Source organism: Heterodontus francisci, chromosome 29, assembly GCF_036365525.1.
Source record: "Heterodontus francisci isolate sHetFra1 chromosome 29, sHetFra1.hap1, whole genome shotgun sequence".
NCBI classification, from domain to species: Eukaryota; Metazoa; Chordata; class Chondrichthyes; order Heterodontiformes; family Heterodontidae; genus Heterodontus; species Heterodontus francisci.
The window spans coordinates 8,768,989-8,794,167 of NC_090399.1; the positions used below are offsets into that span (position 1 = coordinate 8,768,989).

General features: G+C 43.7%; 1 protein-coding gene across 2 annotated transcripts in view; it reads left to right on the plus strand.

The window, feature by feature from the left end:
• LOC137346103 (butyrophilin subfamily 1 member A1-like) overlaps positions 1-24,809 on the plus strand; it is a 48,880-nt gene extending 24,071 nt beyond the window's left edge. For both annotated transcript variants that reach the window (XM_068009400.1, XM_068009399.1), the window contains 6 exons: positions 27-311; positions 5,005-5,124; positions 5,672-5,704; positions 9,913-9,939; positions 13,151-13,177; positions 22,571-24,809. In XM_068009400.1, the coding sequence (XP_067865501.1) occupies positions 27-311; positions 5,005-5,124; positions 5,672-5,704; positions 9,913-9,939; positions 13,151-13,177; positions 22,571-23,094 (1,016 nt within the window). In that variant the 3' untranslated portion in view covers positions 23,095-24,809. The remainder of the gene's footprint in view (positions 1-26; positions 312-5,004; positions 5,125-5,671; positions 5,705-9,912; positions 9,940-13,150; positions 13,178-22,570) is intronic.
• Positions 24,810-25,179: the final 370 nt, after the last annotated feature.

Sequence of the window (25,179 nt, forward strand, 5' to 3'; positions counted from 1 at the left end):
GTTGTTATATTTATTGATCATTGTAGGTTTGGGACGTGAGCACTGGATCCAGATAGAGGGATACCATCAAAATGGAATTCAGCTTGTGTGTGAATCTAATGGATGGTTCCCTCAGCCACAGGTGCTGTGGACTGGTGGAGATGGACAGAACTTAACAACACAGTCTAAAATAAATTACCACCGTGACTCGAAAGGTCTTGTAAATGTCCAGAGCAATGTTGCAGTAACAAGAGATTCAACAAACAGGTTCAAGTGTCTCATACGGAACAATCTATTGAAAAAAGAACAAGAAGCAACTATCCAGATAGCAGGTCTGTAAATGATAAAATATAGTTAATTAAAGGGAATAGTGATTGACTTACAATTTCAACACTGTCATAAAACAAACTGGGACTAAGATATTCTCATGTTCGAGTTATTGTGGGAATGGTTTTTGGGATGAGTTAAACTGGATGATTCATTTACCTCAGTATATTTGTGTAAACAGGGTAACCCTCAGGTTCCTGGATATTCGTCCATTCTCAAAAATGTGATTTCCTGATGTAGACTAGTCCAAATCCCAGGACTGGGATTATTTACATAAAGTGGTTGGGCATTTGTTCCATTTGCAGTGGTTCCTGGATGTTTATCCCATCAGGGCCAGGAATATCCAAGTGGGATGGACTGTTACAGCCAAAGATAGAAATATTGTTGAAGAACTTTGCCCCAATGAAAGTAATGTTGTTAACTTTATTGTGAGTTCTTCCCGAGTACCTCCGTCTTCTGGAGATTATAATCTTAACCTACTGCGACATGTTGCTGCTTAAAGCAGGTGTTGGTTATTTGCAACAGATTAAATATTGATTGTTTCTTCCCAAGGGCTTAGTCCACTTTTCGCCTTTTTTTATTCTTAATTATTCCTCATTTTATGGGTTTTATTTGCAAAATTCTCCTCCTTAGTGTTTGTGTTGCATTTGTTTCTGTCAGTCTGTATCTGAAAATGTTCTTCATTCCTTTCTTGCTCTGTTAAGATGCTGTGTTCTTCATTACACTGCAGGGTTAAGAACACTCGGGGAAATTTTCTGCTTCTGATCATAAACATGTGCTGAGCAAGTGTAGGGTGAAAAATCAGGTCCATGGACCAAGTGCTTGTAATGTACTGTGAGCAGCAGCCTGATGCTGGGGGACTGGGAGGCTCTCGTCACTGGAGTGTACAATCTGCATTGGAGCTTCACTGTCCCACAGCTCCCAGTGGTTTAATCCCCCTTCATAACATCATTTCTTTTCACTTTTCTCAATAAACACACACACCTGCTGACAGCCAGGAGAAGGGACTTCCTAATTGTCTCAAATCTGTTTCCTCTTGGTTTCAATAATTTTTTTGTGGGTTGCTTTTCTTGCATATATTTAGAAGATTTATTTTGATATTTTACCTTTTATCTTTTTCTTTTCCACCACCTACCATTCAAGGCGGTTTCTCTGATTTGCAGCAGCTCCGACTGATACAATGGACATTCCTATTGGAATTCCTCTTGCCTTCCAGTATCTTGAGGACACGGAGGAATTGTGGAGGAATGAGCTGCCTGTATTTGGAGCAGTTTCCACAGTCCTGCTCTTAATCAAGAAGGTGGATCCACAGGCCCTGCCAGAGTTGCTGGGACATGTCACAGGATTTGTGCCTTTCCTACCTTCTCTTGAGCAAGTTGTGTTGCTCCAGGTTCAGGATGTAACCTTGTGATTCCACCCTGTACAATCAGGAAAGTAATCTTGAGCTGCTGAGTGTTGAAGGAGCATGTGCCCAATGACTAATGTGCACAGTCTTCATCAATACACGACTGTGGTTTATTTGGACTTTCAGAAGGCTTTCGACAACCCCACATCAGAGATTAGTGTGTAAAATTGAAGTGCATGGGATTGGGGGGTAGAGTATTGCGATGGATAGAGAATTGGTTGGCAGACAGGAAATATAGAGTAGTGATAACTGGTCTTATTCTGAATGGCAGGCAGTAACTAGTGGGGTACTGCAGAGATCAGTGCTGGGACCCCCGCTATTCACAATATATATTAATGATTTAGATGAGGGAACTAAATGTAATGTCTCCAAATTTGCAGATGACACAAAACTGGGTGGGAAGGTGAGTTCTGAGGAGGATGCAGAGAGGCTTCAGGGTGATTTGGACAAATGGTGAGTGGGCAAATGCAAGACAGATGCAGTATAATGTGGATAAATGTGAGGTTATCCACTTTGGTGGCAAAGAAGGCAGATTATTATTTGAACAGCTATAAACTCATAGAGGGGAATACTCAGCAAAACCTGCGTGTTCTTGTACAGCAGTCACTGAAGGTAAGCATGCAGGTGCAACAGGTGGTAAAAAAGGCAAATGGCATGTTAGCCTTCATAGCGAGAGGATTCGAGTACAGGAGCAGGGATGTCTTGCTGCAATTATACAGGGCCTTGGTGAGGCCAAACCTGGAATATTGTGTACAGTTTTGGTCTCTTTATCTGAAGGATGATGTTCTTGCTCTCGAGGGAGTGGAGAGAAGGTTTACCAGAGTGATTCCTGGGATGGCGGGACTGACGTATGAGGAGAGATTGAGTCAGTTGGGATTATATTCGCTGGAGTTGAGAAGAGTGATGGGTGATCTCATCGAAACCTATAAAATTCGAACAGGACTTGACAGGGTCGATGCAGGAAAGATGTTCCCTATGGTGGGGGAGTCCAGAACCAGGGGTCAGAGTCTAAGGATACGGGGTAAACCTTTCAGGACTGAGATGAGGAGAAATTTCTTCACCCAGAGAGTGGTGAACCTGTGGAATTAGCTACCACAGAAAGCAGTTGAGGCCAAAACATTGTATGTTTTCAAGAAGGAGTTAGATATAGCTCTTGGGATTAAAGGGATCAAAGGATATGGGGTGAAAGCGGGAACAGGTTACTGAGTTGGATGATCAGCCATGATCATAATGAATGGTGGAGCAGGCTTGAAGGGCCGAATGGCCTACTCCTGCTCCTATTTATACGTTTCTATGTCCATCATGCAGTTAAACTGTTTAACAAAAAGAAATTGAGATGCTATGGCCTTGAAAGATATGAATGTAACAAGTTTTTCCATCATACTTCATATCTTGAAGATGGGCCCTCCTGAGGAATGGATATACAATGAAAGGAAATATAATATTATATGAGAACGTGACATGGGCTCCTTTACATGTGCTGCCATCTTTTGTGTCTATCAGTTCCTTCAGGTGGTGTAGACAGTGTTGCTCCTGGTTACCACCAGCTGTCAGGAGTGGTGCTGTGGGGAGGATGCGCTGGAGTGTCAAATATCCTCCCCTCCCCTACCCTTACACCCACATTCATTTGCCATCAATCAAATAGGGGAGTTGGGTGCTGCATCGCTCCAGCACTTGTCCATCAAATCTGTTTTGTCTCCATATTGGATTTCCTTTTTCTTGAGGCTACAGGTGGTTCTATCATTAGAGGGATAGGTAACGTTTTCTGCAACCACAACCTGGAGTCCAAATGGTCCGGTGATCCCGAGGTCCTGGTGTAAGGAGCCAATCAAAGCAGGGGGATAAGATTCTGGAAAAGTAAACTCAGTATCCTGAACTCATGGTTCATGTTGGAGCCAGTACTGGAACAAAGAACATTACAGAGATAATGCAGAGGGAATTTGAGGAATTAGGGATAGATTTTTAAAGCCCATTGAGAGCGGGTGCAGGAGGCGAGTGCAATTTCAAGTTCACATTCTCAGAGGTCGGCACTGGGACTCACCGCCTCTGGAATGAGAAGCCATTTTTAATGGAACGCTGGGAGGCAGGGAACAGAAAGTCCACACGCCTCCAATTAATTACTTGTTGAGCTAATTATGGAGCTCATTAGCAGGCTTGTTAACAGCAGTTTGCGATTTTTAAAGAGAGTGAACAAGGGAACGCCATGTGGGGAACACGGCAGAGTGTACAAGACGTGAACACTGTGCGGGACCATGAGGGCTCTGGGAAAGGTGATTAAAATAATGCTGAGGCACAAAATTAAGCTCAGCTGCTTCAAAAGTGCCAAAGAGTAGCCACTGTTGGAGCTATGAGACTTGTTTTTCTTAGTTGGGAGTGGCAGGAATCTGGAGAGGGGCATGAGCCCACTGGCATCACTGGACATCTGGGGTTGGCAGGGGAAGGCCTGGTGAATGAACAGACCCCAGCTGAGTGAGTTCAGATGGGAACAGGTTACTCTGACATTGGACAGAGCAGCCAGGATGAGCTTCAGCAGATGTAACCTCGTGGACAGCAGGAGGCCAGAGGAGCACAGTGGGACTGCAAGAGGAATAAGGCGCTACCCAAGGCATCGGGTCTACTGCCCAGTCAGCTACCTGCAAATGACAGACTGCCAGACCAAGCAGATAGTCTCAGACCTTTGTGCTCTGATCCATAGTGACCTGAGGCTTCATGTCTCCCATGGCAATCCCTTACCTACAGCCATCAAGGTCACCATCAACCCTGAATTTCTATGCAACTGGGTCATTCCAGGGATCTTCTGTGGATCGAGGTAGCATCTCGCAGTTGGCAGCTCATCGTGGCATCAGGCAGGTCATGGTTGCCATTATCTGGAAGACGGGGTAACTACATCCACTTTGACACAGATGGGCCTGTGCATGCCCAGAGAGCATTGGGTCTCGGCTCCATCGCTGGATTCCCCCAGGTGCAGGGCATCATCGATGTGGCCATCAAGGTCACATAACTCAGGGGACATAAACTTTTAACTTGTCTAATATCAGGCAGACAAAAAGAATGATTCATGTGGAATATGTTAGAGGAGCCGGTCTGCCCAAGAGCAGCTCCTCTGCTCTTTTTCTCCACACAGGAGAGATGAGCATGACTAGGGAAATGGGTAGATGAGGTGGTTTCCCATTGCCTTCCTCAGACCAGAACGGGAATTGAACCCACACTGTTGATGCTATTCCAAGCCACACGCTAGTCATCTAAGCATGTTAAAGATAATCTAATCTAATACACTGATGTTTACTTTACAGGTGATTTCTTCCCAGCTATCTCAGGCTGGCTGGTGTTTTTATCTGTGATCCTCTGTCTTGTAATAGTAGCTCTTGCCGCTGGGATCTTTTGGACTGTGAAACAACACAGATACTTCAAAGGTACGGTCTCAGTCTAACAGTGACAATGGAGAATACAGATTCAGGATTGAACAGAAATGTGGAAACAGAACCAGGTTTTTTGATAAATTTGGAAGAAGTTTGTGTTCCCTTGTATCTTTAATAATTCAGCCATTGTAGTTTTAGTCTCGGGGAAGGGGAGAGGGAGAGGCTGCTGTTCTAACTGAAACCAAAGGCATGTTTAAGTGATGATATTTTAATTCTTTTCTTCATGGGTATATCTTGAGTCTTATTTTTCTTCAATATCTTTGAAAATATTTTGTTTAATTTATTCTTTACCTCCCATTTAATCTTCCCTAGAAATAGACCAATTACACAGTTTCACATACATGAACTATAATACGGGTTATCATTTAAACACCTAAAGGTGATAGAAGTGGATCCATGGTGTTCTGGAGAAAGGGCTGATAATGGTTTTACTCAGATGGAAATGAATATTATTTATTTATGTTAGAAAGTGAAAGCAAATCTGATTAAATAAACCATTGTTTGATATTAACTGCAATTTATATTTATTGGATTTTTCCAGAACTTGAAGTTGACAAGTCTATCAAACAATTTGGTAAGGATTTAACCTTGAAATGTCTGGAATATGGTAAAGAATGTTGGGTTTGGGTATTTAGATGTACAGGTGGCACAGCTGTACTGCCAAAAATGGCTATTCAACTAACTCTTTAAAGTATTATTTTGTGCATATTTCACCATATGAGCTGTACTTTTACATAATCTTCCAATATTTATAAATGTTTAACTACAAAAAACCTTACCAATAAATTTTAAAAATAGACAGATAACTTCTAGTTAGCTGAAATATTTCAACATTTACCTCTCACATATCTGAATAGGAACACACACTATTACAACAATGCACCTTATTTCCATATTCAACTGCTGTCCAGTTCTATTTCTCACACAACTAATGCTTTGACCATTCTAATTTATAATATAATTTGTCCAGAACATGGGAACATACTACTGTAAGTTACATCCATTGGAAACTGGATTGACTGACACAAGCTCATTTCATGTAAAACCACAATCGGTACAAGGAGAAGAGAATTTCATTCCATCAAGCCTGGTAAAAGGATCGGGAAACCTCACTGTACCACTCGAGTTCCCAACTCAACAAATTGTTTGACAAACCATTTATTTATAGTATGCCTTTTGATTAATATTACCTTAAAGCTGTGAGCACTATTCACTGGTTTTCTCAAAATCTTTTTTGATAATTAGCTAGAAGCTAAAGATGGCCAGTTGACCCGTCCTGCCAACATTTCAGTCTGGTACCTAAGTTGGCAGACCTGTCCAATAGGCTAGTCAAGTAAAAGAATTGACAGTCAACAAACTAGACTCCTTCATCACCATATCTGGGTAAGTCTTGTACCATTGACAAGATGTGGGCCCACTGAAGTGGGACATAGTTATGTACAGTTGAGGTGAGTCCCTGAGAGTTCTGACTATAGACTCTGGACGTCATGAAGTTTTATGACTTTAGATCAAACAAGGCCAAGGAAACTTCCTGCTGATCGCTACCTGCCACTCCCCTCAACTCACAAATCAGCACCCATCCATGTTGGAACATTTCTCACAAGAAGCACAGAGAGAAGCACAGAGAATGGCTTGGTATTTGTAACACTGACCGAGCTGGATGAATCATGAAGGACACAGCTGCCAGACTGGACCTGAGTCAGCTGGTGAGGGAACCAGTATGAGGAAAAAATCAACTCAACTTGGTCCTCACCAACCTACCTGTTGTGACACATCCTTTATAATAACATTAGTAAGCATAATCGTCTCATAGACCTTAGGAAGACAAAGTCTCATCTACACACCCTCCATCCTGTAGTGTGAGACTACCACTGTGCAATATGGGACAGGCTAAGAAAGATCTAGCAGATTAAAACTGAGGTGCTGTGGGCCGTCAGTAGCAGCTTGACTGTTGACCATCACAATCTGTAACCTTATGGTGTGGTATATCCTCACTCCTCCATCACCATCAAGCTGGGTGACTAACATTATTTTAATAGGGATTGGAGAAGGCAGACCAGACACAGCAGCAGGCATCCCATGTAATGAGGCAATAACCTAGTGATCTGAGTGTCCTTGTACATGATGATGACCTTATTGAAACATATAAGATTCTGAGGGGGTTGACAGGGTAGATGCTGAGAGGATGTTTTATCTTGTGGGGGAAACTAGAACTAGCAGCCACAGTTTCAACATAAGGGCTCTTTCACGGGAGATGAGAAGGAATTTCTTCTCTGAGGGCCGTTAATCTTTGGAATACTCTACCCTGGAGGACTGTGGAGGCTGGGTCATTGAATATATTCAAGGCTGAGTTCGTCAGATTTTTTATCTACAAGGGAGTAAAGGGTAATGGGGAACAGGCAGGAAAGTGGAGTTAAGGCCATAATCAGATCAGCCATGATCTTACTGAACAGTAGAGCAGGCTCGAGGGGCCAAATGGCCTTCTCCTGCTCCGATTTCTTATGAAGCTACAACATAGGGCTACATGCATGCTAAACACCAAAAGCAGCAGGTTATAGACAGAACTAAACTTTCCCGTAATTAACAGATTAGAACAATGTTCTGTCACCCTACAACATTCAGACAGGAATGGTAGTGCTGGGCATTCATGTGATAAATGAGGAGGAGGCTCCATGAAAATACCCATCCTTAACCATAGTGGAACCAGCAAGTGACTGAATGATTTACATACAATTCAGCCTTGTTCAATCATTCAAAAAGTACCAAGTGGATGATCCTACTCGGCATTTCACCCAGGTCTTCACCATCATAGATGTCAGCACCGGTCATTTTACTTTACTCCATGTAACTTTTAAGAAGCTACTCAGTATTTCCTTTCAGTCCTGCTGCCACCCTCCCCTCCCCACTGCTCAAAACTCTGACCATTTCTCCTTTGGTCCTTGTCAAGGTACCAACCCAATATATTTAAAATGTAACCACTTCTTCAGGGGTTCAGCCACTCCTCTTGCCTGTACCCCAGCCCCTGGGTGGTTTTCACTTCAGCTCATCTGGAGGCAGCTATGTATGATCTCACTCGGTGTATCAGCCTCCCGTCCTCCAGCACAACTGGATTCCTGCTGTTTTTCCATTGGAAACTCTGAAGAAATGTGGGAATTGTGTATTGAAGTGTTGTGAATGACTGAAACAAACATCTCAATGCAGCCAGTAGCTAAAAGATGTCCGTCATTATCACTGTGGGTCAGGAATATACCACATCAATAGGGATAGGAATCAGTGAAGTGAAAATACAGAATGGTATCAAATCAACAATATTAAATAGTTGGATAAAAAGTGTAGGATGAACAGATAAATTACTGACAGTTCCAGTTCTTACTTTACGTATATGAAAAATATTGAAAACCGAACTGCAGAAAATTACAGATTGTGACAATAATTATCGTATTTAAATCAGCATTCAGAATTCTGCAGACATTTCATGTTCCAATAATATAAACAGATTCAGACACGTTATTTACTCTCCTCACATTTTCATCAATGTAAACACTTAAAGAAATAAACTGGTGAACTTTTGTAAATTTTATAAATAGTTTGGGGTGATTGATTGATTGTAATTAAGATGAGAGGTACAAGGACTGGAGCAAGTTGACCATCCTCTGCTTGAAGGACACTAAGGTCAGGTCGATTAGATTGTGCTGATGAAAACTCTTTCCACACTTTCCCAATAACACATCATCACTGTCACTCTCAAAAGATGATGCACTGGTGTGGCAACTCCATTTCTCACACCAACTAATCTTGTCAATTTACGATGGGAATATCATATTAGTGACAACAAATTGTCCTTGATAGGTCCGTGTGTAAAGACATTGTCCAATATGGTCGTGAGCCATTTAGAGCCCATGATCTGTGTTAGATCCCTAATCTGTGCTGAATCAGCTGAACTTGCATTCGGGAAGGGAAAACAAACCAGGGTTCCTGCTGTGAGTGTTATCCAGTGAACCCTGATGTTCTCTGTGATTGAATCACCAGCAAATGCTGATTGTCTCAGCTCATATACGAAGTGTGACCACATGAGTAAAACACTACAGGGCTGCCCAGCGACATCCAGCATACACAGTGGAGAAACACAGGGATAAAATTGGAAAAGTAAACCATCTCGATGATGGGTTTTATAATAGCTTGAAAGTACGCAATAACAGTGATTTATTTTCAACTGTTTGAAAATGAGGGTTACTAATGCACAAACTTTTATTTATCAAGCACCTTTCATGACTTCATGATGTCTCAAAGCACTTTACAAACAAGGTGTTTCTGAAGTGTAGTCACTATTGTAATGTGGGAAATGCAGCAGTCAGTTTGTGCACAGCAAGATCCCACCAACAGCAATGAGATTAATAAACAGTTAAATGTCATTGTGCTGTTGGTTGAATGATAAATATTGTCCAGGACAACAGTCCTGCTCTTATTCAAAATAATGCCGAGAAGAGCAGATAGGGCCTCTGTTTATCATCCCATCCGAAAGACGGCACCTCCGACAGTGCAGCACTTGCTGTGGACTGGAATGGGAGTGTCAGCCTGGGTTATGTGCTCAAGTCTTTGGAGTGGGACCCACGACCTTCTGACTCAGAGGTGAGAATTCTACCACTGGACCAAGGCAAATACCTACAAAGCTAACATTTCAATGTTCAAACCATTTCAAATATAGAGAGCATGACAATATTTTAATGTTTATGACTATCAGATTAATGAAGTGTATTTATAACTTTTTATTTATTTTTTTAGACCAGTGGAAATCTCTGATTGATTCAGGTATGACATTCTCTTTTCCTAAACTGTTGTTATATATTAATGCACCAGGTAAGTTGCAGCATCAGTTGTATTCACTAATGTATCTGCTGCAGTAACAATACATTTAATCTGATGGGAATTTGAGGGTCAGAATTTACTGTAGCAGGGCATTGTTAGAATTCCCCTGCACCCTTCAACACAAAGATCTTTTGCTCACAAAGTTACAGAAGGTGCCAGATGAAAACGGCAAAGCGAAGAAAACGGTATCTGGGACCTGAGTGAACTATTGGACAAACAGTCAATCTCCTTAACCAATGAGATTGTAGGATTGGAAAATAAACTCAGGAAAGACTGAGAAGGAGGGTAAATTAAAGAGGGTGAAATTGTACAGAAAAGAGAGGGGAAGAAAGATTGAATTAACTGCGAGAAAATAAAATAAAATATAATCTCCCGAAAAACCTGAAGGAATGATACTCCATACTTGTAATAGTTAATTTTCACTGGTAAAAGGGTGATTGTAGTCATTAACAATTATCACACTGTTAAAGAGTACTTGCACTGATGATGACAAGACATATCTTTCTGTGACAAGTTTAATGGGTAAATATGCAGAGAAGGTTAAGGGGAGATTTAATGGAGATGTTCAAAATTACCATGAGCTTTGATCGAGTAAATCAGGAGAAACTGTTTCCAGCAGCAGGAGGGTCGGTAACCAAAGGAAACAGAGTGAAGGTAATTAGCAAAAGAACAAGAGGGGAGAGGAGACTTTTTTTAACACCGTGAGTTATGATCTGGTTTGTATTGCCTGAAAGGGTAGTGGAAGCAGATTCAATATTAACATTGTCTACTTCAGTATACTTGTAATTGGAAAATTTGAAAGGCTATAGGGAAAGAGTGGGGGCTATGGGACATGGGATAGCTCTTTCAAAGAGCCAACGCAGGCAAGATAGGCCGAATGGCCTCTTTCTGTGCTCTCACATTCTATGTTTCCTTCTCACAGATTATATTCTGACGATATTAAAGGTTTTGCAATGAAGACATTCACAATTAGTGTAATCAGTTTAGCTCTTTTCTATAACCTGTATTTTGTATGTGTGTGATTGTACACATGTCAGTATGATTGGAATCATTGGCCTGGATTTTACAATGGCAGCCTGTACACGCAGGCCCTACTTTGTGGAGCCACCGCAATATTAAACGCAGCAGCTGATTTAAATGGCCGGGGCGACCGACACCGCCCCTCCCCACCCCCCCACCAGATGATATGGAGGGTGCGGGCAGTCTGTCCACGGCAATGGTGTCAAAGAACAAAGAACAGTACAGCACAGGAACAGACCATTCGGCCCTCCAAGCCTGCGCCGATCTTGATGCCTGCCGAAACTAACACCTTCTGCACTTCCGGGGCCCATATCCCTCTATTCCCTTCCTATTCATATATTTGTCAAGATGTCTCTTAAACGTCGCTATCTTATCTGCTTCCACCACCTCCCCTGGCAGCAAGTTCCAGGCACTCACCACCCTCTGTGTAAAAAAAACTTGCCTTGCACATCCCCTCTGAACTTTGCCCCTTGCACCTTAAACCTATGTCCCCTCGTAACTGACTCTTCCACCCTGGGAAAAAGCTTCTGACTATCCACTCTGTCCATGCCGCTCATAACTTTGTAAATCTCTATCATGTCGCCCCTCCACCTCCGTCGTTCCAGTGAAAACAATCCGAGTTTTTCCAACCTCTCCTCATAGCTAATGCCCTCCAGACCAGGCAACATCCTGGTAAACCTCCTCTGTACCCTCTCCAAAGCCTCCATGTCCTTCTGGAAGTGTGGCGACCAGAATTGCATGCAATATTCTAAGTGTGGCCTAACTAAAGTTCTGTGCAACTGTAGCATGACTTGCCAATTTTTATACTCTGTGCCCCGACCGATGAAGGCAAGCATGCCGTATGCCTTCTTGACTACCTTATGCACCTGCATTGCCACTTTCAGTGACCTGTGGACCTGTACGCCCAGATCTCTCTGCCTGTCAATACTCCTAAGGGTTCTGCCATTTACTGTATACCTCCCACCTGCATTAGACCTTCCAAAATGCATTACAGCCTTTACACAGGCACTGACGCCAGTTTGAAAGGGCTTCGAGCCCTACATTGCAATTACAATATTTAAAGAAATACTGACTTTAAAAATTTAAATAAAGTGATCCCTCTCCCAACCACCTCCCCATAACCATAAAAGTCATTACTTGCCCTCTTCCACCCCCACCCAAAACCTTGTGCTCCTGACCTTCCCCCCCCCCCCAAGTTCATAAACTTTAAACTTTACCCCATTCCCACCATCCCCTATACCAATCAGATTAGTTTAACCCCACTTCCCCCCGCCAGCACTGAAATGTTACCTGCTTCCCCCTCCCTGCCAGTATTCCACCTCTGATTCCCCGACGGGGATCCAGAAGTGCGGGAGTGCCGGCTACCGGCACCAATATTGCACCAGGACAGATGGTGGGAGCGGGAAAATAATCTATCCGTTTATTTTAATGAATTAACATATGCAAATTTTGCTCCTTCGCTGGGCAACATCGGGCCGGGCCTTCCCGAAGTTGAGACCCATATTGGGCCTCTGCCAGAGGCATTTTCCAGCCTCCCCCACTATGACCCCCGACATCGTGGGGCTGTAAAATTCAGCCCATTATGTTTGAAACATGTGAAACATAAGACCTGTCAAATTTCTCTCAATTCTGCTGAGGCTGCCCAAATCAAATCTCACCAGCTGGAACTTATTACCACAGGCACTGAAATTCATGGACTATTGTTTAGTGACAGAAATTTAAAACCACACTGACCCACTTCCCCTGGGACCAAGTCCTGTCAGGCTGGTTTGCACTGGTATATAATGTTGGGAGAAACTGCCAGGATCTCTGGCTGATGATGTCAGTCCACATGTCTCATCTCTTTTTGTGTCCCCACACAGGAGTCAGACACAAAAAGCATCTGCCCCAATTACCATGAGATTTTGGAACGGCCTTGAAAAGGGGCAGCGATCTGGTTTAATGAGATTATAATCCAAGTTCCTCCCTTGTCCACACAGACAATGGCAGCTTTCCAGTACCAGGGTCCCAGTAATTTTGGGGTTTATGTCGTCCAATTTACAGTTAGCAGTTAAAAATGCAAGTGACATTTTTCTCTGGAATTATTTGCGTGCTGATTTCTCCAGTTTTATTAGTTTATTACTTCTGTTTTCAGATTGGAAGAAGATTTCTGAGTGTCAAGGTAAGATCCTCAAGTTATTGTAATGAACACTTCATGTAAATTTGATTGAAACTGATCTTATTCCTTGATCATAATCACTATAGCACATAGAAACATAGAAAAATAGGAGCAGGAGTAGGTAATTTGGCCCTTCGAGCCTGCTCCGCCATTCAGACAATCATAGCAGATCATCCAAACTCAGTAATAAAAACAAGAAATGCTGGAAACACTCAGCAGGTCTGGCAGCATCTGTGGAGAGAGAAGCAGAGTTAATGTTTCGGGGCAGTGACCCTTCTTCGGAACTGGCAAATATTAGAAATGTCAAAGGTTATAAGCAAGTCAAGAGGGGGTGGGGCAAGAGATAACAAAGGAGAAGGCGTAGATTGGACAAGGCCACAGAATAGCTGACCAGAAGGTTGTGGAACAAAGGCAAACAATATGTTCATGATGTTTTGAAAGACAAAGCATTAGTACAGATAGGGTGTTAACGGACTGAAGATTGAACAGCAGCAAGTACAAACATGAAAAAAACAGTGGGTAAGCAAACTGAACAAACTAAGATGAAATAAAATAAACATACAAAAAAAAAGAAAAAAGAAAAAATAACTAAAAATAAAAGTAAAATGGGGGGGCCTGTCACGCTCTGAAATTATTGAACTCAATGTTCAGTCCGGCAGGCTGTAGTGTGCCTAATCGGTAAATGAGATGCTGTTCCTCGAGCTTGCGTTGATGTTCACTGGAACACTGCAGCAAGCCCAGGACAGAGATGTGAGCAGGGAGGAGTGTTGAAATGGCAAGCAACCGGAAGCTCAGGGTCCCGCTTGCGATCTGAGCGGAGGTGTTCCGCAAAGCGGTCGCCCAGTCTGCATTTGGTCTCCCCAATGTAGAGGAGACCACATTGTGAGTAGCGAATACAGTATACTACATTGAAAGAAGTACGAATAAAATCGCTGCTTCACCTGAAAGGAGTGTTTGGGGCCTGGGATAGTGAGGAGAGAGGAGCTAAATGGACAGGTATTACACCTCCTGCGATTGCAGGGGAAGGTGCCATGGGTGGGGGACGAGGTGGTGGGGGTAATGGAGGAATGGACCAGAGTGTCGCGGAGGGAACGATCCCTTCGGAATGCTGATAGGGGAAGGGAGAGGGAGATGCATTTGGTAGTGGAATCACGCTGGATGTGGCAGAAATGGCAGAGGATGATCCTTTGGATATGGAGGCTGATGGGGTGGAAAGTGAGGAGAAGGGGAACCCTGTCACGGTTCTGGGAGGGAGGGTGAGGGTAGAGGTGCGGGAAACGGGCCGGACACGGTTGAGGGCCCTGTCAACAACAGTGGGGGGGGGGCGGGGGGGGGAGGGGAATTCTTGGTTGAGGAAAAAGGAAGACATATCAGAAGCGCTGTCGTGGAAGGTCGCATCATCAGAGCAGATGCGTCGGAGATGGAGAAACTGGGAGAATGGAATGGAGTCCTTACAGGAGGCAGGGTGTGAAGAAGTGTAGTCGAGGTAGCTGTGGGAGTCGGTGGGCTTATAATGGATATTAGTAGACAACCTATCTCCAGAGATGGAGACAGAGAAGTCGAGGAAGGGAAATGTCAGAGATGGACCATGTAAAGGTGAGAGAAGGGTGGAAATTGGAAGCAAAGTTTATGAAGTTTTCCAGTTCGGGGTGGGAGCAGGAAACGGCACCGATACAGTCATCAATGTACCGGAAAAAGAGTTGGGGGAGGGGGCCTGAGTAGGACTGGAACAAAGAATGCTCGACATATCCCACAAAAAGACAGGCATAACTAGGACCCATGTGGGTGCCCATAGCAACACCTTTTACTTGAAGGAAGTGAGTGGAGGTGAAGGAGAAGTTGTTCAATGTGAGAACAAGTTCAGCCAGGCAGAGGAGGGTGGTGGTGGATGGGGCCTGGTTGGGCCTCTGTTCAAGGAAGAAGCGGAGAGCCCTCAAACCGTCCTGGTGGGGGATGGAGGTGTAGAGAGAACGGTATATCCCCATATCCCTTGATCCCATTAGCCCTAAGAACTATATCTAACTCTTTCTTGAATATATTTAATGATTTGGCCTCAACTGCTTTCCGTGGTAGAGAATTCCACAGGGTCACCACTCTCTGGGTGAAGAAATGTCTCCTCATCTCAGTCCAAAATGGCTTACCCCTTATCCTTAGACTGTGACCTCTGGTCCCGGACTCCCCCGCCGTCAGAAACATCCTTCCTGTATCTACCCTGTCAAGTCCTGTTAGAATTTTGTAGGTTTCTATGAGATCCCCTCTCATTCTTCTAAACTCCAGCGAATACGAGCCTAATCGACCCAATCACTCTTCATACGTCAGTCCTGCCATCCCAGGAATCTGTCTGGTGAACCTTCGCTGCACTCCCTCCATAGCAAGAACATCCTTCGTCAGATAAGGAGACCAAAACTGCACACGATACTCCAGATGTGGTTTCACCAAGGCCTTGTATAATTGCAGCGAGACATCCTTGCTCCTGTACTCGAAACCTCTCGCTATGAAGGCCAACATACCATTTGCCTTCTTAACTGCTTGCTGCACTTGCATCCTTACTTTCAGCGACTGGTGCACAAGGACACCCAGGTCTCGCTGCACCTTCCCCTTTCCCAATCTATCGCCATTCAGATAATCTGCCTTTCTGTTTTTGCTACCAAAGTAGATAAGCTCACATTTATCTACATTATACTGCATCTGCCATGTATTTGCCTACTCACTCAACCTGTCCAAATCACACTGGAGCTTCTCTGCATCCTCCTCACAGCTCACATTCCCACCCAGCTTTATGTCGTTTGCAAACTTGTGAATAGCTGGGGTCTTAGCACTGATCCCTGTGGTACCCCACTCGTCACTGCCTGCCACTCTGTTTCCTGTCTGCCAACCAGTTCTCTATCCATGTCAGTACCTTACTCCCAATCCCATTGCTTTAATTTTGCATGCTAATCTCTTATGTGGGACCTTATTGAAAGACTTCTGAAAGTCCAAATACACCACATCCACTGGTTCTCCCTTATCTATTCTACTAGTTACATCCTCAAAAAAATTCTAGTAGATTTGTCAAGCATGATTTCCCTTTCGTAAATCTATGTTGACTTTGTCTGGTCCTGTCATTGTTTTCCAAGTACTCTGTTATTATATCTTTTCTAATGGACTCTATCATTTTCCTCACTACTGATGTCAGGCTAACCAACCTATAATTTCCTGTTTTCTCTCTACCTTTTTTAAATAGTGGGGTTACATTCGCTACCCTCCAATCCATTGGAACTGTTCCAGAGTCTATAGATTTTTGAAAAATGACCAACAATGCATCTACTATTTCGAGGGCCACTTCGTTAAGTACTCTAGGATGTAGATTATCAGGCCCTGGGAATTTAGCGGCCTTCAATCCCATCAGTTTCCCTAACACCATTTTCCTACTAATACTGATTTCATACAGTTCCTCCTTCTCATTAGAGCCTATGTTCCCCAACGTTTCTGGGAGGTAATTTGTGTCCTCCTTTGTGAAGACCGAACCCAAGTATATTTAATTTGTCTGCCATTTCTTTGTTCCCCATTCTAAATACCCCCATTTCTGGGACCCACATTTGTCTTCACTAATCTTTTTCTCTTCACATACCCCATCGAAGCTTTTAGTCAGTTTTTATGTTCTCTGCAAGCTTACTCTCATACTCTATTTTCCCCTTCTTAACAATCCCTTTGTACTCCTTTGCTGAATTCTAAACTGCTCCCAATCCTCAGGTTTGCTGCTTGTTCTGGCCATTTTATATTTCTCCTCCTTGGATCTAATACTATCCCTATTTTTTTTTGTAACCCAAGGTTGAGCCACCCTTCCTGTTTTATTTTTGCGCCAGACAGCAATAAACAATTGTTTTAATTCATCCATGCGCTCTTTAAACACTAGCTATTGCTTATTCACTGTCAACCCTTTAAGTAACGTTTCCCAATTTATCATAGCCAACTTGCGCCTCCTACCTTCATTGTTTCCTTTATTTAGATTCAGGACCCTAGTCTCGGAATCAACTCTCTCACTCTCCATCTCAATGAAGAATTCTATCATGTTATGGTCGCTCTTCCCCAAGGGACCCCGCACAACAAGATTGTTAACTAATCCTTTCTCATTACACAATACCCAGTCTAGGATGGCCTGTTCTCTAGTTGGTTTCTCAACTTATTGGTCCTAAAAACCATCACATACGCACTCCAGGAATTCCTGTTCTACAGTATTATTGTTAATTTGGTTTGCCCAATCTATATGTAGATGAAAGTCACCCATAATTACAGTTGCACCCTTAGTGTATACATCTCTAATTTCCTGTTTAATGCCATCCTGCACATTACCACTGCTGTTTGGGGGTCTATATACAACTGAACGTTTTTTGCCCCTTGGTCTTTCTTAGCTCCACCCATAGAGATTCCACATCATCTGTTTCCTCAGCAGAGCTTTACATAGGTTCACTATTAGTTCCCTGCTTTTGTACTTAATGTCTCAATTTATGAACCCCAAACTCCTATATGCCTTCCGAACTACTCTCTCAATATGTCCTGCCAACTTCTGTGCACATGAATCCCCTGGTCCCTCTGTCCCTGTACACACTTCAGAACTGTGCCATTTAGTTTGTACCGCCTCTTCCCTATCCCTTCTGTAAAAATGCATGACCTCCCATTTCTCTGTACTAAATTCCATCTGCCTTGGTGAGATGCTGCAATGCATCTTGTAGATGGTACACACTGCTGCCATGGTGTGCTGGTGGTGGGAGGAGTAAATTTTTAAGGTGGTGGATGGGGTGCCGATCAACTGGGCTGTTTTGTCCTGGATGGTGTCGAGCTTCTTGAGTGTTGTTGGAGCTTATCCAGGCAAGTGGAGAGTATTCCATCACATTCCTATCTTATGCCTTGAAGATGGAGAGTCAGGAGATAGGTTACTCTCTCAAAATTCCCAACCTGTGACCTATTCTTGTACCCACAGTATTTATGTAGCTCGTCCAGTTAATTTTCTGGCCAATGGGTGATGCCCTGGATTTTGACCGTGGGGGATTCAGTTAGTTTCTTTCTTCTTGGAGATTGTCATTTCCAGGTAATTGTGTGGTACGAACGTTACTTGCCACTTAGCAGCCCAAGCCTGAATGTTCTCCAGGTCTTGCTGTATGTGGGCCTGCGTTATTACCTCAGCACTTGCGAATGGACTGAACACTGTGCAATCATCAGTGAAAATCCCCACTTCTGACCTTAAGATGGAGGATGGTCATTGATCAAGCAGTTGAAGATAGTTAGAAATAGGAAATTGCCCTGAGGAATCCTGCAGTGATGACTGGCCTCCAACAACCACTACCATCTTCCTTTCTGCTCAGTATGACTCTAGCCAGTGGAGTTTTCTCCTGACATTGAATTTTACTAAGACTGCTTGATGCCACACTCTGTCAAATGCTGCCTTGATGTCATTCAGCTCTTTTGTGGTGTTGGATCAAAGCTGTAATGAGGTCTGGAACCGAGTGGTCCTGGCAGAATCCAAACTGTGCATTGATGAGCAGGTCATTGATGAGTTAGTGCCATTTGATTACACTGTAGACAACACCTTCCATCACTTTACTGATGATTGAGAGTAGACTGAAGGAGTGATAACTGCTTGGATTGGATTTTGAATCAGGGTTGGTCTTTGATCTTGATGGTGGAATGATGGATATGTCAGGCCATGAGGTTAGAGGGTGATGATGTGTAATTCTGCTGATGGTGGACAACAGTACTTCATATGTTTAAATTTGGATTGTGAAATCAACATTTTTTACCATAAATAAAAGCAAAAAACTGCTGAAATACTCTGCAGATCAGGCAAAACTGTAGAGAAAGAAAGGTAGGCTTCACATTCCAGGTGGATGAATTTTCACTCGATATTTTTGTTGTCTATTATTTTTCAATCTCTGTTACATTGACCTGTTATATTGCTACATCCCCATCACCGCTGCTGAAACCCTAATTTGCATTTGAGCCTTGCATTCTCCACACTTCACAGATTAAAATGTAGTGGCAACTCTTTTATCCACCACAACCCTTCCCTTTGGAACACTCTCCTAAATCTGTCCACTCTGACACTTTACTCCTGACTTTTAAAATCCCTCCTAAAAGGCTTCCTGTTGAAACTCTGTTGTTCCCTATTTTCTTTTGTTTTTTTTAATTCATTGATGGGACGTGGGCGTCGCTGGCTGGGCCAGCATTTATTGCCCATCCCTAATTGCCCTTGAGAAAGTGGTGGTGAGCTGCCTTCTTGAACCACTATGTGAGGTAGGTTCACCCACAGTGCTGTAAGGAAGGGAGTTCCAGGATTTTGGCCCAGTGACAATGAAGGAACGGTGATATAGTTCCAAGTCAGGATGATGTGTGACTTGGAGGGAAACTTGTAGGTGGTAGTGTTCTCATGCATTAGCTGCCGTTGTCCTTCTAGTTGGTAGAGGTCGCGGGTTTGGAAGGTGCTGTCAAAGGAGCCTTGGTGCATTGCTGCAGTGCACTGTGCGTCAGTGGTGGAGGGAGTGAATGTTTGTAGATGGGGTGCCACTCAAGTGGACTGCTTTGTCCTGGATGGTGTCGAGCTTCTTGAGTGTTTTTGGAGCTGCACCCATGCAGGCAAGTAGAGAGTATTCCATCACATTCCTGACTTGTGCCTTGTAGATGGTGGACAGGCTTTGGGGAGTCAGGAGGTGAGTTACTCACCACAGGATTCCTAGCCTCTGACCTGCTCTTGTTATTTATATGGCTGGTCCAGTTCAGTTTCTGGTCAATGGTAGCCCCTAGGATGTTGATAGTGGGGGATTCAGCGATGGTAATGCCACTGAATGTCAAGGGGAGATGGTTAGATTCTCTCTCATTGGAGATGGTCATTGCTTGGCATTTGTGTGGCGTGAATGTTACTTGCCACTTATCAGCCCAAGCCTGGATATTTTCCAGGTCTTGCTGCATTTCTACACGGACTGCTTCAGGATCTGAGAAGTTGCGAATGTTGCTGAACATTGTGCAATCATCAGCCAACATTCCCATTTCTGACCTGATGATTGAAGGAGAGTCATTGATGAAGCATCCGAAGATGATTGGGCCTAGGACACTATTCTGAGTAACTCCTTCAGTGATGTCCTGGAGCTGAGATGATTGACCTCCAACAACCACAGCCATCTTCCTTTGCGCTCGGTATGACTCCAACCAGGGGAAAGTTTTCCCCTGATTCCCATTGACTTCAGTTTTGCTAGCATTCTTTGATGTCATACTCAGTTAAATGCTGCCTTGATGTCAAGGGCAGTTACTCTCACCTCTCCTCTTGAATTCAGCTCTTTTGTCCATGTTTGAACCAAGGCTGTAATGAGGTCAGGAGCTGAGTGGCCCTGGCGGAATCCAAACTGAGTGTCACTGAGCAGGTTATTGCTAAGCAAGTGCTTCTTGATGGCACTGTTGATGACACCTTCCATCACTTTACTGATGATTGAGAGTAGACTGATGGGGCAGTAATTGGCCGGGTTGGACTTGTCCTGTTTTTTGTGTGCAGGACATACCTGGGCAATTTTCCACATTGCTGGGTAGATGCCTGTGTTGTAGCTGTACTGGAACAGCTTGGCTCGGGGTGCAGCCAGTTCTGGAGCCCAGGTCTTCAGTACTATTGCTGGAATATTGTCAGGGCCCATAGCCTTTGCAGTATCCAGTGCCTTCAGTCGTTTCTTGATATCACGCGGAGTGAATCGAATTGCTGAAGTCTGGCATCTGTGACTTCAGGAGGAGGCCAAGATGGATCATGAACTCTGCACTTCTGGCTGAAGATTGTTGCTAATGCTTCAGCTTTATCTTTCGCACTGATGTGCTGGGCTCCATATTTGTGGGGCCACATTTTGAGGTATGCCTGGTGCTGCTCCTGGCATGCCCTCCTGCACTCTTCATTGAACCCGGGTTGGTCTCCTGTCTTGATGGTAATGGTAGAGTGGGAGTCATACCGGGCCATGAGGTTACAGATTGTGGTTGAGTACAATTCTGCTGCTGCTGATGGCCCACAGCGCCTCATGGATGCCCACTTTTGCATTGCTAGATCTGTTTGAAATCTATCCCATTTAGCACTGTGATAGTGCCACACAACACGATGGACGGTATCCTCAATGTGAAGGCGGGACTTCGTCTCCACAAGGACTGTCCACAAGGTCACTCCTACCAATACTGTCTTGGACAGAAGCATCTGCAGCAAGCAGATTGGTGAGGACGAGGTCAAGTATGTTTTTCCCTCTTGTTGGTTCTCTCACCACCTGCCGCAGACTCAGTCTAGCAGCTATGTGCTTTCGGACTCGGCCAGCTCGGTCAGTAGTGGTACTACCGAGCCATTCTTGGTGATGGACATTGAAGTGCCCCACACAGAGTACATTCTGTCCCCTTGCCACTCTCAATGCTTCCTCCAAGTGGTGTTCGACATGGAGGAGTACTGACTCATCAGCTGAGGGAGGGTGGTAGGTGTTAATCAGTACGAGGTTTCCTTGCCCATGTTTTGCCCGATGCCATGAGACATCATGGGGTCTGTAGTTGATGTTGAGGACTCCCAGGGCAACTCCCTCCCTACTGTATACCATAGTGCCACCACCTCTGCTGGGTCTGTCCTGCCAGTGTGACAGAGCATACCCGGGGATAGTGATGGCAGTGTCTGGGACATTGTCTGTCAGGTATGATTCTGTGAGTGTGACTATGTCAGGCTGTTGCTTGACTAGTCTGTGGGACAGCTCTCGCAACTTTGGCACAAGCCCCCAGATGTTAGTAAGGAGGACTTTGCAGGGTCGACAGGGCTGGGTTTACCATTGTCGTTTCCGGTGCTTATGTCGATGCCGGGTGTTCCGTCCGGTTTTATTCCTTTTTATTGACTTTGTAGCGGTTATATACACAGTGGCTTGCTAGGCCATTTCAGAGGGCATGCAAGAGTCAACCACATTGCTGTGGGTCTGGAGTCACATGTAGACCAGACCAGGTAAGGACAGCAGATTTCCTTCCCTAAAGGACATTAGTGAACAAGATGGGCTTTTACAACAATTGACAATAGTTTCATGGCCATCATTAGACTAGCTTTTTAATTCCAGATCTTTTATTAATTGAATTCAAATTCCACCTTCTGCTGTGGTGGGATTTGAACCCATGTCCCAGAACAATACCCTGGGTCTCTGGGTTACTAGTCCAGTGACAATACCACTACACCACTGCCTCCCCTGTAAAGTGCTTTCAGGCATCTTTGTGTTAGCCAGGAGTGCGAAAGAGATGTAAGTGGTTGTTCTTCTAGTTGTGATTCTTGCTACAATATCTCTTGCTTCTTTTGGTCTTTCAAACATTACTGTTGATTGGTTTAATTGAGCCTCAGAACCTGTACTTCAGCTCTCACTAATTCTGCCCTTTTCCTCCCAGTCACTGTAACCCTGGATACAGAAACAGCAAATCCAAGGCTTGAGGTATCGAAGGATCGGAAGAATGTGAGATTGACCCGGACAGTGATGAGTGTCCCTGAAAATGAAGAGAGGTTTACAGCCTCTGAATCTGTGCTGGGATCGGAGGGATTCACATCAGGGAGACATTACTGGGAGGTGGAGGTGGTGGGGAATCAGCACTGGACTCTGGGAGTAGCCAAAGAGTCTGTAGTCAGGAAGGGGGATATCCAACTGATCCCAGAGAAAGGATTTTGGACCATTGGGAGGGATGAGGATAAATTTCAGGCAAACTCTGCCAATAAATCCAATATCCCTGCCCATGAGATTCCCAGGAAGATTGGTGTTTATCTCTGTTATGAGTCCAGGATAGTTTCATTTTATAGTGCAAGCACCAAGAGTTACCTCTACAGTTTCACTGGGAGTGAATTCACAGACAAACTTTATCCCTTCTTCAGTATGGAGCATTGTAACAAATGGCTGAAAATCTGCCCAGTTCAACAGTAGTTCTTTAAAAGGTCTCTGAACTCAAGGTTTCTCCAAAATACTTTCTAGTTTAACACAATCAGTCAAAGGAACCTATCAAATATGTAAATATTGAATTTAATCTTTCATTTTAAGATAAGCTTTGCATAAAATAGCTAAAATCCTGCTGGATTACAGTGATAATTATTGTTGGAGTTTGCTGGAATCACCCCTTTAATAAAATACAGTCTGCTTGTACGAGCTTTAAATAATGTAAATTCAGCTTCCACAAGTCAGCCCACTGCATGTTTGTATCTCATGCAAACTAAAAGTTAGGAACAAATTCAAGATCTAATTTTTCACAGTGAGGAGTAGAGGTTTTCACCCCATATAAACCACTGAGAATCCAGGAGAATCTTGGGCTCTGGTAACTGTTGGATTTGCCATCCGTCTGCTACCAGATTATAAAAGTGTCCTTCTAACCTGAAACTTCACTTCTATCATCAGAACTGGCAAAGGTTAGAATTAGGTTTTAAGCAAGTGAAGTTGGGGGGGAGGGTGTGCATTTTGGTGGGGAAGGGAACTAAAGGTGAGAGGGCAGGAGAGATTAAATAAAACTGTCATGGGACAAAGGCAAAGAGCATGTTGATGTTTGTGGTGAAGACAAAGCATTAGTCCAAGAGAGCGTTAATGACAGAATAATGAGCAGCTCTGTCTACATGAAAAACAGGCACACGATTAAAAAATAAAATAATAAAAAAATATAAAAAAGGCCAGTCATGCTCTGAAATGATTAAATTCATATTGAGTCCGCAAGGCTGTAGGGTTCCTAATCGAAAGATCAGGTTCTGCTTCTCGAGGTTGTGTTCATGTTCACTGGAATACTGCAGCAGGCCAAGGACACAGAGATGTGGGAATGAAAGGGGCGGGGTGTGTTAAAATGACAAGCAACTGGAAGCTCGGGGTCATGCTTTCAGACTGAGTGGAGGTGTTCCACAAAGCGGTTACCCAATCTGCGTTTGGTCTCCCCAATGTAGAAGTGACTGCATTGTGAGCAGCGAATACAGTATACTAAATTGAAAGAAGTAAATCGCTGTTTCACATGGAAGGAGTGTTTGGGGCCTTGGATGGTGAGGAGAGAGGAGGTAAAAGGGCAGATATTACACCTCCTGCAATTGCACGGGAAGGTACTGTGGGAAGGGGACGAGGTGTCAGGGGTGATGCAGGGGTGGACCAGGGTGTCACGGAGGGAACAAACCCTTCAAAATACTGATGGGAGGGGAAGGGAAGATGTGTTTGGAGGTGGTGGAAATGGAGGAGGATGACCCTTTGGATGTGGAGGTTGGTGGGCTGGAAAGCGAGGACAAGGGGATCCCTGTTGCTGTTCTGGGAGGGAGGGGGAGGGGAAGGGGTGACCCACACACTCCCAACACTGAGATCAGTTAATAGCAGATTTGTAGTACTGCAGGAGTTGGAATAAAGCTCCTTTCTTGTTGTTGCACTAATATGCTGACTATCATTGAGGAAAAACCTGTACAACTACACCAGAGAGCGATTTTATATTTCTAAAGATTGTCCCTTTAATCTCTGAATAATATTGACAGCTTAGTGCCAAATGAAATTGTTTAACTCTTTTTATAATTTTCTTTTTACTCTTCCTGTGTTGGATTTTTTTTTTACAGTTCTTTATTACTGACTGTGTCAAAACTATAAATGTACTTTTTATTGCCTGAAATAAAGGTCTGTTTTACAACATGCTTGCTACCCTCTGTGGAATTGTAACATCCAAGTGCAAATACCTGGTTAAACTGATCTTTATTAACATGTGGTCAGCTGCAGTTCAACATTGTGAATCAGGATTGTATTTTAAAATATATTAAAACCTCAGTTTAATGTTTAAATTATGCATTGTATTTTCCAATGCATTGAGCAATGATGCACATGAAGAAAAGGCAAGTAACTTTTTTAAAAGTGCTGTGGAGTATGTAAAATGCAAGTGAGACAGAATTACAGAAAAATATACATTGAAATTACGCTTTCTGTCATGTCTTACATCAGAATCATATGGAAATAGTGGAAGCCCCACTTGATAATTTAATCACATAGCCTAGGTTGACATTTCAGTGT